This window comes from Cibotium barometz, chromosome 58, assembly GCF_041138505.1.
Source record: "Cibotium barometz isolate CiBa-2024 chromosome 58, ASM4113850v1, whole genome shotgun sequence".
NCBI classification, from domain to species: domain Eukaryota; kingdom Viridiplantae; phylum Streptophyta; class Polypodiopsida; order Cyatheales; family Cibotiaceae; genus Cibotium; species Cibotium barometz.
The window spans coordinates 16,675,687-16,689,030 of NC_141103.1; the positions used below are offsets into that span (position 1 = coordinate 16,675,687).

Here is a 13,344-nt window from a genome sequence, read left to right on the forward strand (position 1 = left end):
ACTGAAGGGTAAATGCTGAAGATAGCTTTGGGCTGCCTTAGATTGTAGCACAAAGAGTGCTTGGCTGAATTGATGTAAAAGAATACCTCCATCTTATGAATAGCGTGTCTCTGTGATTGCCAATCAAACCCTCACCCTCACCTTAGTGGGGCGTCATCTCTCATCCTTGAGGAGACGAGCATGGGAGCTAGCAAAGATTCACCATTCACCCTTGGCTGAATTGATGTACAAGAATGCCTCCATCTTATGAACAATGTGTCTCTGTGATTGCCAATCAAGCCCTCACCCTCACCTTAGTGGGGCGTCATCTCTCATCCTTGAGGAGACAAGCATGGAAGCTAGCAAAGCTTCACCATCTACCCATGCTCCACGTGGGGAGCAAGATTTTGTGGCCATGGAGAAGAAGAGTAACAAAGCCCCGAGGATTTGTTAGTATTGCAAAAAGAAGGGACATGTCATAAAGGATTGCTGCTGCTCGTTTGGAACCTCTTGTAAGGATGGTCCAGAGTAAGGCTTTAACCATGAGACATGGAAGACATCATGCATAGTCCAACTATCTGGCAACTTCAACTTCATGGAAATTTAGAGAAATACCCAATCTCCCTCATTGTAGTTGATCTCTCGTCTAGACTTGTTGGCTTCCCTAGTGTATGCTTCCTATGCCTTGGCTAGGCACTCCTTCATGGACTCAATAATCTCTGAAAATGTTTATGTGGTCTTGTTAGCCTCCAATGATGGTGACACTATCCTCGTATAAGAAGAGACGAGAAACGACGACCAAATGCTGCCTCATATGGAGTCCTGCCATGTGACGTGTGTCTCGGAAGCGTATTCTTGATTAACGCTAAGCCGGTCTTGCAACCCTAGGTGATTCTACCTTGGCCTTTGGTGATGCTGCCATGGACGTTTCCATCACTTTGAAGAGCTTAAAAAACTCTTTTTGAATTTGTGCTTGGCGTGCTTCTAATTGAAATTGTTTTTCTTTAAGCCTTGCAAGAAGCCATGCTGCTTCTTCATGTCGAATCTTCTCCAACAAAGCCTCTCCTCCTTGCCGATGTCTTTCCTTCATGTCTTCAGGGCTTTCTATCGTGGATTGAAGTGAGGGAGTGTCCAAAAGAAGCCTTTTCCTACCTAGGTTAGACCTAGGTTAAGTCTTTTGCAGATCCTACCCTACATGCAACCTATTCTACATGCAAAAACGGCGTGAAACCCTAAAAACGGAAACCCTAATTTGGTTTTTCCACTTTTTGCATTGAATCTAGGGCTAAAAACATTGTTGCTAGGGCTAAATTCATGTAAAATACAAAAACCCTAATTTTGGCCTGCAAACTCTAAAATGCAAACCCTAATTCAGCGTGCACACAACATAAGCTAAGGGCTGTTCTAGGAAGCTCTAATACCAATGTGACATGCATCGTAGAAGCATTTCCTTGATTAACGCTAAGCAAAGAAGATTAACGCTAATCCTATGTTTAGCAAAGACACATACAAGAAGGAGAGATAGACCTAATCTACTGTATATTGCCGAAACATGCTATATATACGATTCACACCTTCATGCAAATGATCTTCTTGAGTCATAGCTTCATGATGCATACCAAAGATCCTTGTAGCCCTCTACTTGCAATCGGATAAGAGAAGCTCCTGCTGATCCACCACTGTGTCCTTGCTGCCTTGTAGACTGACAAATGGATTTTCTTGATCTTTGAATGATGATTCTAATGAATGCCTAATGATCCTACAGGGAAAAGATAGAAATTCGTAATTGAGTCGGTTTTGCCTTTTTAGCCCACAAAACTTTGTCCAAAAAGTCATATTTTGTGTTCATAATGTGTCCAATCTGTGTCCCAACCATTGGTCTATGTCCTAGGCACTTTTGGGCATCGTTTGGGCTCCCAAGACGGCTCAAATCGGACCATATTCTGCCTCTTATCTTGCCAATGTATCTATTGATGAGGATAAGCATGTCCATGAGCAGCGAGATTAACGGATGAACATGACATGCCAATACTAGATGAATGAGTTGTCATTTAGGATACCCTGCACCAAAGGACATCGTGTTCCCATTTCAATTGCTTGTCATGGCAATAAGATTTGAGAACATGAAAAGCGAATTGATTGTATATTTCTATCTAACTATCTGTGTGTGGATGAAATGCACTAGATAGCAACTTAGTCCCAAAGTTATCAAACAATGCTCTCCAAAAATGGGCAGTAAACTTGGAATCTCTGTCTAAAGTAATTATTCGTGGTAAACCACAAATAGGGTGCCAAAGTCTAATAAATAAGTGAGCAATATCTTCTGCTATGGCCACCTGCTTGCATGGAATGAGCATACAAAACTTGGTGAACCAACCATCCAAACATTGCGTATTCGTGGTTTCCATAGCTTCTAGAAGAGTTTTTACGAAGTCCATACTGATATCCTAAAAAGGTCCTTGGGGGATAGGCAAAGGCTGTAGAAAACCGGCTTGCTTCAAGTGTGAAACCTTCACTTTTTGGCAAATCTGGCATGCCTGGACATCCTTGTAGATGTCCTTCCTCATCTTTGGCCAATAGAATAACCCCTCCAACTTCTCCAAGGTATTGTTGATACCCCGATGACCCCCAACAAGAGAATTATGGGCATCATGAAGAACTGCCTGTCTTTTCTCGCTTAGCACACATAGCCGGTCCTTGTAGAATAACCAACCATCTTAACCGGTTTTGAACTAAGGGCCAAATTATATGGAGTCCCGAATTCTACCGAATGTGCATACTGTGTCTTCATACTATCCAAATCTTTGCCTTGAATTTCTAGCTTACTGGACCCATGTAATGTCTGAATGGTGGACTTCCGACTAAGAGCATCAACAACAGGTTATTCTTGTCAGGGACATATTCAATCATACCTTCAAACTGTTGGAAGATTTAATTCCGCTTGGCTTGCCTATCACTCCATTGGACACTAGGCATGGTTTGCAACCATTTAAAGGCCTAATGATGAGTCTTCACTTTGAGCTCCCTCCCGTAAAGAGAAGGTTTTCAATGCTTGAGAGTTGTCATCACCCCTAAAAGCTCCTTATTATACACCGAATATAATTCTTCTTAGCGCTAGTCATCTTGCGGCTTTCATAAGCCACTAGACTATCCTCTTGCTGTAAAACAACGCCGATGGCAAGATTGCTAGCGTCAATGTGTCATGTGCAAGAATTGCCATGGACATTCTCTGGAGCTAATCCAGAAGAGGCAGCCAAGGAAAAGATGATTAGAACCAAGACTTGGAGCATAAAGTGCAGTTTTGGCCAGTGTTGGACGTGGAGCAGGACAATGGAAGACATTGAAGGACTGTCGGCTGCACACAGGGACAGTCGGCTGCAAGCGCATCAAGCTTTATGAGATCTTGTCCGTCGGCTGGCTGACTGCTGGTCGGCCAGTTCTCCTTTTGTCCAAGGGCCTATAAGTAGGCATAGTGCTCATTGAGTTGTTCATTCACTCCAGTAGGGAGTGGGTCCTTAGTGTAGGACTGTTTTGGTGTATTCCACCTTTTCAAGAAGGCAGCATATGGCTGTAGATCTAGGGTACCTTTTTGTACCATATGAATATACTGAATTTCCAGCTCTCTCTCTCTCTCTCTCTCTCTCCCTTCTGTCTGCGTTTTTGCATCAGCATGTTCTAAGTGGTGTTTAGGGCTGAAAGAAGACTCCCAGAGCTTCCGCGTGTTACATTGGTATCAGAGCATCAGGTTCAGCAAGGCTAAACGCTGATTCAGTTCCATATGATGGTGTACAGGTGCAAGGTACAGGAAAGTGCACAAATACGAAGCCCAAGGCAAGGAACTCAAGATCGGGAAGAGCTCCCAAGAGGTTTGTTGGTGGTGTTCCACAAAGCCAGAGGGGATGGCAATCTTGTGAGCCAGATAGGTTCTCGGGCAATGGTCCCAAGGGAGGATTATCCTCCAAGGGGTGGCGTGAGAGTGCCAGACTCATTTCAGAGTCAGAGCAGGAACGGATTGGGGACTGGATGGAACAGATGCATAGATTTTATTCAGAGTCAGAGTGGTTTTGGAGACCGGGCCGGGTTTTCAGTGAAAAGGGTTGCTAGAGACGGATGGATGACAGAGGGACTTCGGGAATAGAATGGGATGATGATAGTCATCCAAGAACAGGTTGGAATCCCGTCATCAAGTTTAGCAAAGGGGGATGTCATGTGCAAGAATTGCCATGGACATTCTCTGGAGCTAATCCAGAAGGGGCAGCCAAGGAAAAGATGATTAGAACCAGGACTTGGAGCATAAAGTGTAGTTTTGGCCAGTGTTGGAGGTGGAGCAAGACAATGGAAGACATTGAAGGACTGTCGGCTGCACATAGGGACAATCGGCTTCAAGCGCATCAAGCTTTATGAGATCTTGTCCAGTCGGCTGGCCGACTGCTGGTCGGCCAGTTCTCCTTTTGTCCAAGGGCCTATAAATAGGCATAGTGCTCATTGAGTTGTTCATTCACTCCACTAGGGAGTGGGTCCTTAGTGTAGGACTGTTTTGGTGTATTCCACCTTTTCAAGAAGGCAGCCTATGGTTGTAGATCTAGGGTACCTTTTTGTACCATATGAATATATTGAATTTCCAGCTCTCTCTCTCTCTCTCTCTCTCTCTCTCTCCCTTCTGTCTGCGTTTTTGCATCAGCATGTTCTAAGTGGTGTTTAGGGCTGAAGAAGACTCCCAGAGCTTCCGTGTGTTACACAATGATAACCTCAAATGGGTCATCCCATGATGCCACCTTGAGAACTGGTGCTTCTAAGGCCACTTTCTTCAATGCATAGAAGGCCTCAAGAGCCTTGTCCGTAATGGGCACTTTTTGACAACGCATGTTCATGCCCTTGAGCAGATCTGTAAGAGGTGCTGCAAGGTTGGAAAATTTGTCCGTATGGGTGCTATAGGCTTGGCAAAGACTCACAAATGATCTGATTTGCTGAACAGTCTTGGGTACATCCAATCCAGTATAGCTTGTACCTTTTCGGGGTCAAAGTGAATACTAGACGCACTGATCACATATCCCAAATAATGGACCTCTAAGAGGCCAAATGCACTCTTCTTCTCATTAATGTAGAGCTCATTTTCCTGCAAAAGTTACAAGACCTTCTCTACATCTCGCTCATGCTGCTTTGCAGTGGCATAAAAGATCCATATATCATCCAAGAAGATGAATACACACTTTCCAATTTACCAGAGACATCATTTTATTGAACATCGTTGGCGCATTGGTGAGACCAAACGGCATCGCCACAAACTCATGATGGCCACGTTTGGTTTGGAAAGCCGTCTTTGGAATGTCGCCCGTAAAAATCCGAAACTGGTGATAGCCACTCTTGAGGTTTATTTTTGAAAAATACTTAGCACCATTAAGACACTCCTGAATGTACTCAATTCTGTAACTTTTTCTCTAAGGGTGTTGTTGATTGAACAACGGACTGTTGGGCGTGGACATAAATCAACGCACACTCAGCTCCTTTTCTGATACTTTGTTTGGCCTAGACATGTGAAATTAGTGGGAAAGAAGATTAATGCTAATCTTATGTTTAGTAAAGACAAAGAAGAGAAGGAGAGATAGACCTAATCTATTGTATATTGCCAAAACATGCTATATATACAATGATCTTGCTGATTCACAGCTTCATGATGCATACCAAAGATCCCCCTTTACTTGCAATCGGACAAGAGAAGCTCTTGCTGTCATGAGCATTGTTTGGTATCTTGGCAAGGAGAGTTGACCAGTGGAGGACATGAGTGTTGTCGGCTAGTACACAGAACAGGAGGGACCAGTTGGCTACAACATTTATTTTATTTATGTCCAAGAGCTGGCCGGCTAGTTCACATGGTCACCACAAGGCCTATAAATAGGCATAGTTGCTCATCGTTTCATTCATTCAGCCCCTTGTTGGTTGGGTCATAGAATTAGGGTTTGGTTTAGGTGATTTACCTTTTCATGGAAGACAGCCATAGGGCTGCAAGATAGATGTACCTTTTTGTACCATATGAAATACTGAATTTCTAGCTATCTCTCTCTCTCTACTCTCCCTTCTATCTGCGTTTTGCATCAGCATGTTCTAGATGGTGTTTAGGTCTGAAAGAAGCATCTCAAAGCTTCCGCATGTAACATTGGTATCAGAGCCTCAAGCTAAGCAAGTCTAAACACTGATTCAGTCCCATATGAAGATGTATAGGTCCAAGGTACAAGAAAGTGCACAAGTACGAGGCCCAAGGCAAGAAACACAAGACTGGGAAGATGTTCCACAAAGCCCAAAGGGGATGGCAGTCCTGTAAGCCAGGAAAGGCTTTCGGGCAATGGTTCCAAGGGAGGATGATCCTCCAAGGGTTGGAGTGAGAGTGCCAGACTCATTTCTCAAGAATGAAGACCAAGACGGTGTTCAGAGATAGGGCATGAACGGATTGGGGACTGGATGGAACAGATGCATAGATCTTCTTCAGAGTTAAGAGTGGATTTGGAGACCGGACTGGGTGTTCAGTGAAAAGGTTGCCATAGTAGGAAGAATGACAGAGGAACTCCGGGAATGGAATGGGATGATGACAGTCATCCGAGAAGTCCCGTCATCAAGTTTAGCAGAGGGGGATGTCATGTGCACACACATGTACATGCTAATCTCAGGACTAATCCTAGAGTGCAACCATATAAAGAGGGATTAAAGAAGGACTAGAGTCACAGATTTGGAGCATTGTTTGCTGTTTTGGCAAGGAGAGTTGACCAGTGGAGGACATGGGTGTTGTTGGCCAGTACACAGAAGAGGAGGGACCAGTCGGCTGTAGCATTTATTTTATTTATGTCCAGGAGCTGGCTGACCAACAATCGGCCAGTTCACTGCTGATCCACCACTATGTCCTTGTTGCCTTGCAGACTTTGACAAATGGATCCTCTTGATCTTTGAATGATGATTCTAATGAATGCCTAATGATCCTATTTATAGGAAAAAGGTATGAATTCGTAATCAAGTCGGTTTTGCCTATTTTTCCCACAAAACATTGTCCAAAAAGTCATATTTTGTGTCCAAACTATGTCCAAAAGGTGTCCCAACCATTGGGCTGCCTCGGGGCACTTCCGGGAGCCTGTAGGACTGCAAAATCCGCTCTAAATCTGACCCTAAATCTGCCCATATATTTTCTAATGAGAATATACATGTCTATGAGCATCAGGATTAATAGATGCATATGACAGTGGGATTCTAGGAATGCTCCTATCCCTGTGAATTATGACGGGCCCAGGTAAATCGTCAACAATGGTGAAGCTGTCCTGCCGTGGATTAGGGATGGGCGCATGCTCTTGAAACCACTCGATGTTGAGAATCATGTCACACCCCAAAAGTGGTGAAACAAAAAAATCTCTCTGAAATGTGGCCTTTTGAATGTGAAACTCAAACTATTGAGCTTTATGAGTGATGTGTGTGCGGAGACCAAGTGTGGACCCGTCCGCGACTAAATTGTGTGACACTAAGGTATAGCCTATCTTCGTAGCCAACTATGGAGAGATGGCATCCTCAGAACTGCCCATGTCAAACAGGACAATAAATTGGTGTCCCTTTGTTGTGCCATATGCACGGATTAGAGCTTTTGTCTGCCCCTCAGCCTCACGCTCCTGCTTATCGTCAAATACCACTAGGGTTAGTAGATTCAAAGAGGGCAATAGTTGAACGACATTTGTATTTGAGGGTGGAGGGGTGGGGGTAGATTTAGTGGTGGGGCCACTGTAGAGGAGGATGCTTTTTGGTGGCTTAGCTTGCTACTTGGTGCAATCCTTCTTACCATGGCCTACTTGGTGGGAGAAGAAACAACGGTTCTTTGCCTGTTATTGCTATTGCTCGTTTGGCTGTAATTCCCTCCTTGGCCTTCTCCTTAGACATCTTTTTAGGCTTGGTCTCTGTGGTTTTCTCTTCGCTTGAGTTTCTCCGAGACTTGTCGTCCTTATTATCTTTATTGTTTTGTGTTTCCTTACCGACTGCTGGGATGAAGACTGTTGCTGCTGCCAGGGTTTGGGGCTTGACTAGACTTGCTTGGACTTGCCTCTGTTCAACATCATTTTCTGATTCAGAGCTAGAGTCAAAGACCGGCCATATGACTGAGGCTCGAAATTCTGTAAAGGAAACCGGATGTTCGTATCCAACCCCTTGAGAAACTATTTCAACTAAACTTCTTCTGACTTCCCCAACTGTTGTGCCATGGTTATGACCTTGTTAAATAAATTAGCATGGGAGACCCATTCCTGTGAAGACCAAATCCCAGCATGTGGGATAGAAGCTGTTGACATGGCAACGAAGGAGAGAAGGTGGCGAATTTCAATGCCAACACCCCCCAGAAAGAGACGCCCGAACGATGCCGAGCAGTAGTGCCCGAACGATGCTAAGCAGGAGCGAAGCCAAGCAAGAGCCCAAGAGCCAAACAGGCTCTAATACCATATCAGAAATGCAGAAAGCCACCTAGGAGAATTGCCAGCATTGCGGATGAGGACGACGGATGGTTTAGCTTGGACTAATGGGCTCCCCACCCCCAAATCCCAGTGTCCACCATAAGTGAGAGATAAGGGAGACCACGGGGCATAGTGCCCCATATAGGAGGGCCGTGAAGACCGAATCCCAACATGTGGGATAGAAGCTATAGCGAAGGAGAGAAGGGGGGCAAATTTCAACGCCAACACAAATTTATGTATAAATTGTGTGAATGTAGAATGATCACACTTACTATCATACTAAAGTTTGATTGAGCTCGAATGATGGTGGTGGAAGAACTAGGACCAGGTGCCAACTTGGGAGGTGTTGCCATGAGACTGGCCTGCAAGGTTGCTATTAATTGCTGATGCTGGAGTTGCATGGCTTTCTTATCAAGATTATGTTGATACTCCAAGCTGTGCTTTCTATCTAGTTTCAGTCTTCAACATCCCTACATTTGGCTTCCTCCATCTTTCGTTCCTCAGCAAGTTCCCTTTGTCTTTGTTGATCCATGAGAAGAAGCATGTGTTGGAAAATTTGGGGACCTTGCTTTGTAGGTTGCTCTTTATGCTTTTTTGCTTCTTCTGCTTGCTGTAGTTGTAACTTGAGTAGCCTGTTTTGTTCCATCAGCTCTTGAAGGAAAATGTTAGTGCTTTGAGGAAGTGTTTCTTCTTTTGTTGTGTCTTCGTGGATACTTTCTTCTGCAGTGGTGGACGCTTTCTTCTGCGGTGATGCCTTCTTTGAAGCTTCTTTCTATGGTGGATGGCTGGGTGGTTTTTTCTTGACCTTGTTCTACCATTCATGCAGTTCTCATTGTAGGTAGTCAAGTTGGGTCGCAACCAAAAGCTTTGATACCAATGTAACATGCAACCAGTATGATCGTGTAACGCACAACAAGACCTTTTTATACCTTTATGTTAGTGAGCATGAAGCAATCCACTTTAATCTTTATTCATAGGGATATAGCTGAAGAGAGAGAGAATGTAGAGACGACATCACATCAGGTCCCAATCTACCCACTTAAGGGCCCCCTCCTGCAAGTAGGAGTATTTGCTTTATTTGCTTTGGAGAACTTCTTTACAATGCAGAAAACTTAGTAAAGATGATTGATGGAGGATTGCCAAACGCAAGGACGATGTGGACCAAACGTCTGCTGAACCATCAAACGGGTTGAAGACAACTATGAAGCTCCTCAAAATTGCTGCATCAACCTTGTATACACGAGTGCCTCTTATTATCTATATGCTCAGACCATAGTTTTCGTGCCTGCTAGTACACCGTGTGATACACCAAAGACAACACTCCAGTCACTGTGTAATCAACTACTGACAAATCTGGCTCCACTGAAACCTCACCCTCTTTTACAGCCTCCTGTGGTGAAGCACATCCACTAACATGTCCTCCTGTGGTGCCATCTTGTTGGAGCAAGCACCAAAATCGGTGAAGAAACGGAAAACTCTCCAACTAACTACTCCGATGGCTGTGAAAAATCCTATGCTGCTTTGCAAATACTGATTGACAGAAGTCTTGGAGGCTGTCCATGAACCGAGCCTAGATCTCGTGCAACTCAGTCTTGTGCTGGGCAAAGCTCTTCCTGCTTTAAAGCTTATGGTCTAAAGCGGCTCAGCTTGTGACAAGGGTGTCACTCCCCTATAAGGACTGAGCTTGCCCGTGGTGGTCTTAATAGGTCCTGGTTTGTAATCGGCTTTGCTCATTCACTGCATGTGATGATTTCCCTGAAAATTCTGATGCTGACTCTCGTGGCACCCCTCCCGTCTGTACTCAGGCCCCCCCAATGTGATGTTTGTGCTTGTGATACCTCCATGGAATGTACTCATAGTGCCTGCACCGTTCTAGACTATAGTCATGGTGATGGCGATAATCCGAAGAATCCTACAATGGGCATAGCGATCATACGGCTATCCCTCATGCCAGCTGTCATGGTGACACTGATGTCGACTTTCCTTGTCAATCCCCTGAATAGGAAGGCCCCGCTATCTGCTCCATAGCAGCCAAAATCTCCTTTTCAGAATTCTCCGAAGCCACGAGGAGAGAGAAAAGTTGTGATCAGCAAGCTACCCAAATCGACTCTTCCCAAGACTTCTAAGGGCCTCTCCCTAATCAGGCAAGAAAATTTTACAGATGGCTAGCCAGATGTGCACTCCTGATTTTAAGGGCTCTTTCCCTAACAGGTAGACAACAAACATACAAGGTGCCAGGTAAGTTTTTAAATTTTTTTAAAAGCTAGCCCATAGTGCCCACATATCCACCGGTCAAGCTCTGCAGTGAGCTTGCTGTTCAAGGTAAACCTTGTTTGCACTTGAGAACCACGTGCGCAGAAATCTAGTTGAATCAAGGTTAGAGGCTGTGATACCAAAATGTAAGACTACGCGTACAATGCAAGTGTGAACAGAGATGGAATGAACGAAAGAGTTCAACACACACAAGCATTCACAAGTATCCTACTCTAATTGTTCTATTGATGGTGAATATTTACAATGATTGTTGGTACATCTAGTGTAACCTATTTCCAAAAGATACCCAAAAGATGATTTCCATAGATATCGGCCCAAATTTTCTGTACCCAAAACTCTAGCTGCAGATCTGTTCCTCAGCCCTCCAACTCGCCTTTGTACTTGCAATCCTGATGGCAAGGCTCCTGAACCATGAGATGCTTGAACAAAATACCTAAACACTCCTTTTCTAGGGCAAGAGAGGGGCTGGTGTAGGACTGGTCGGCCAGTTCGTTCATTGCTCCATGATGATAATTGCCCAGCGTTTTCACACATGTGGCTGCCCACTGACACCTGGCCTGTCCACCCCTGCTGTTCACACTTGGCGCCCACTTCTGGTCGGCCTAGCTGCCCAAAACACAGCACTGCTGGTCAGCCATGTCTGTCACAACTTCTGTAGACGTGAAGGAAGGAGAGTACAATGATGAGAGTGAGGGAGCTGGTGTGCCTCTTTTTAGGTCCTTGTGATGCTGGTCAGCCTGCTGCCTGTGACCTGCCCGCCAAGCTGCTTGGTGTCCCTGGACGGTGCTTGTCTGGCCCTATCTGGCCTGGCAGTGTGTGGGTACATCACGATGTGCACGTCAATAATGTGGGCTTGCTACTAAAAGCTGTAAAAGTGTCCCAAAATTGCTCTTGTTTTGTTGTCATTATCCAGAAGCAGCACTGCCTCTATCATGGGCTACACGGATGAAGGTTGCACTTGGTGCTGCTAAGGGGCTAGCCTTTCTCCATGGAGCAGAAAAATCGGTGATTTATAGAGATTTCAAGACTTCAAACATACTTGTGGACTCGGTACTCACCAGAAATTTCCTAGTTGTCTGCTCTTGCCTTTCAACCAGATAGACCTTACATGTGGAATTCTTCTGCTGCAGGACTACACAGCAAAGCTATCTGACTTTGGACTAGCCAAAGATGGGCCAGAGGGTGATCAGACTCATGTATCGACGCGTGTCATGGGGACACATGGTTATGCTGCACCTGAATATGTCATGACTGGTGAGTTCTGCTGTTTATCTGAAGCACAAGTTTATGTGGATCAAAGCTAGGCAGCTAACAAGAGACCATTTTGGCTGTTGGTTGTGTGAGCAGGCCATCTGACATCAAGAAGTGATGTTTATAGCTTTGGTGTAGTTCTTCTAGAGCTATTGACTGGTCGGCGATCGATCGACAAAACGAGGCCTAGTGGAGAGCACAATTTGGTGGAGTGGGCCCGTTCCTACCTTCGTGACAAGCGGAAATTGCTGCGAATAATTGACCCCAGGCTCGAAGGAATGTACTCAGTGAAAGGGGCTCAGAAAGCTGCTACTTTAGCATTTCATTGTCTTAGCCAAAATCCCAAAACAAGGCCGTTGATGAGTGATGCGGTAGAAACATTGGAGCCTCTTCAGAACATGAGAGACATGGCCAGTGCATCTTATACGTATGTAGCAGGATCTGGAATGGTTGAAACTGGGAGTCAGTAACAATCAATGCAAAATGTGAATGGGCCCCATCAGCAGTCTTTAGCACACCTGTCACCTAGGATTGGTGAAGTACACACAGGCAACGTGACTTGAATTGCCTGCTTATCATAGGACAGTATGATTTTGTGTCGAGAAATTCTTTCCTTCTACATATGTACACCCAACTTATAGTCATTGTTTTATGTGAAGGATGGGATGCCTGGTTATTTACCTGCAGCAGCTTTCTGATTAGCCTAGTTATTTGAGCTCTAAAAGTTCAGAACAAGTGTTTTGTCCAGACATTTGCTTAGTGGTCTCCTTAGCTTGCTGTCCAGTGACTTTCTGTTGCAGTTAGGGCTCTAAAAATCTTCTTAGGGGGTTTCATTCTTTTGTTGTTGTCTTGAAAGAGGAGCATTATTCTGTTTTTTTAGCATGTACAGCCGAAAGCCATGTCTAAACCAATAGGGATGTAACCTAACAATTCACCATCATAAAAACCTTGTACTTATTAAATGAAGTTACAATCTCAAGAATTCAGTCCTCTTGTTGTTTGAACTTGCTGGATGGTCTTGAAGTTTCCATTCTAAACTGCTGCTATTGTGTCGCGGTTATTTTTCTGTTCCAAGGTTTTAATAGGTGTTTGAAAAGGTTCTTCGAGAAGTGCCTTTCTGCTCTCTCATCTTACATTGTTGTCACAATTGAAATCATGGTTTGAGGGTGTTGCACATCCCGAGCTGCAGAGCTAGGGTGATGAGCAGGAGAGACAGACACTGCGTAGCAGATCACGAGTAGACAGACCCCATCGACTGGGATTTTCAATTGCCATCTCGAGGCAATGAGTGACCTCTAGACGTCCTTGTCACCATGCATGGCACACCGGATGCCTTCCCCCTCACGCCCCTTGCATGATGAGGTCCTCA

At 44.8% G+C, this 13,344-nt stretch overlaps 1 protein-coding gene across 2 annotated transcripts in view; it reads left to right on the forward strand.

Annotated features, from left to right (window-relative positions):
• The window catches only part of LOC147605968 (serine/threonine-protein kinase PBL34-like), a 34,280-nt gene extending 21,301 nt beyond the window's left edge, over positions 1 to 12,979 (forward strand). For both annotated transcript variants that reach the window (XM_086792309.1, XM_086792310.1), the window contains 3 exons: positions 11,638 to 11,774; positions 11,855 to 11,978; positions 12,072 to 12,979. In XM_086792309.1, the coding sequence (XP_086648435.1) occupies positions 11,638 to 11,774; positions 11,855 to 11,978; positions 12,072 to 12,445 (635 nt within the window). In that variant the 3' untranslated portion in view covers positions 12,446 to 12,979. The remainder of the gene's footprint in view (positions 1 to 11,637; positions 11,775 to 11,854; positions 11,979 to 12,071) is intronic.
• Positions 12,980 to 13,344: the final 365 nt, after the last annotated feature.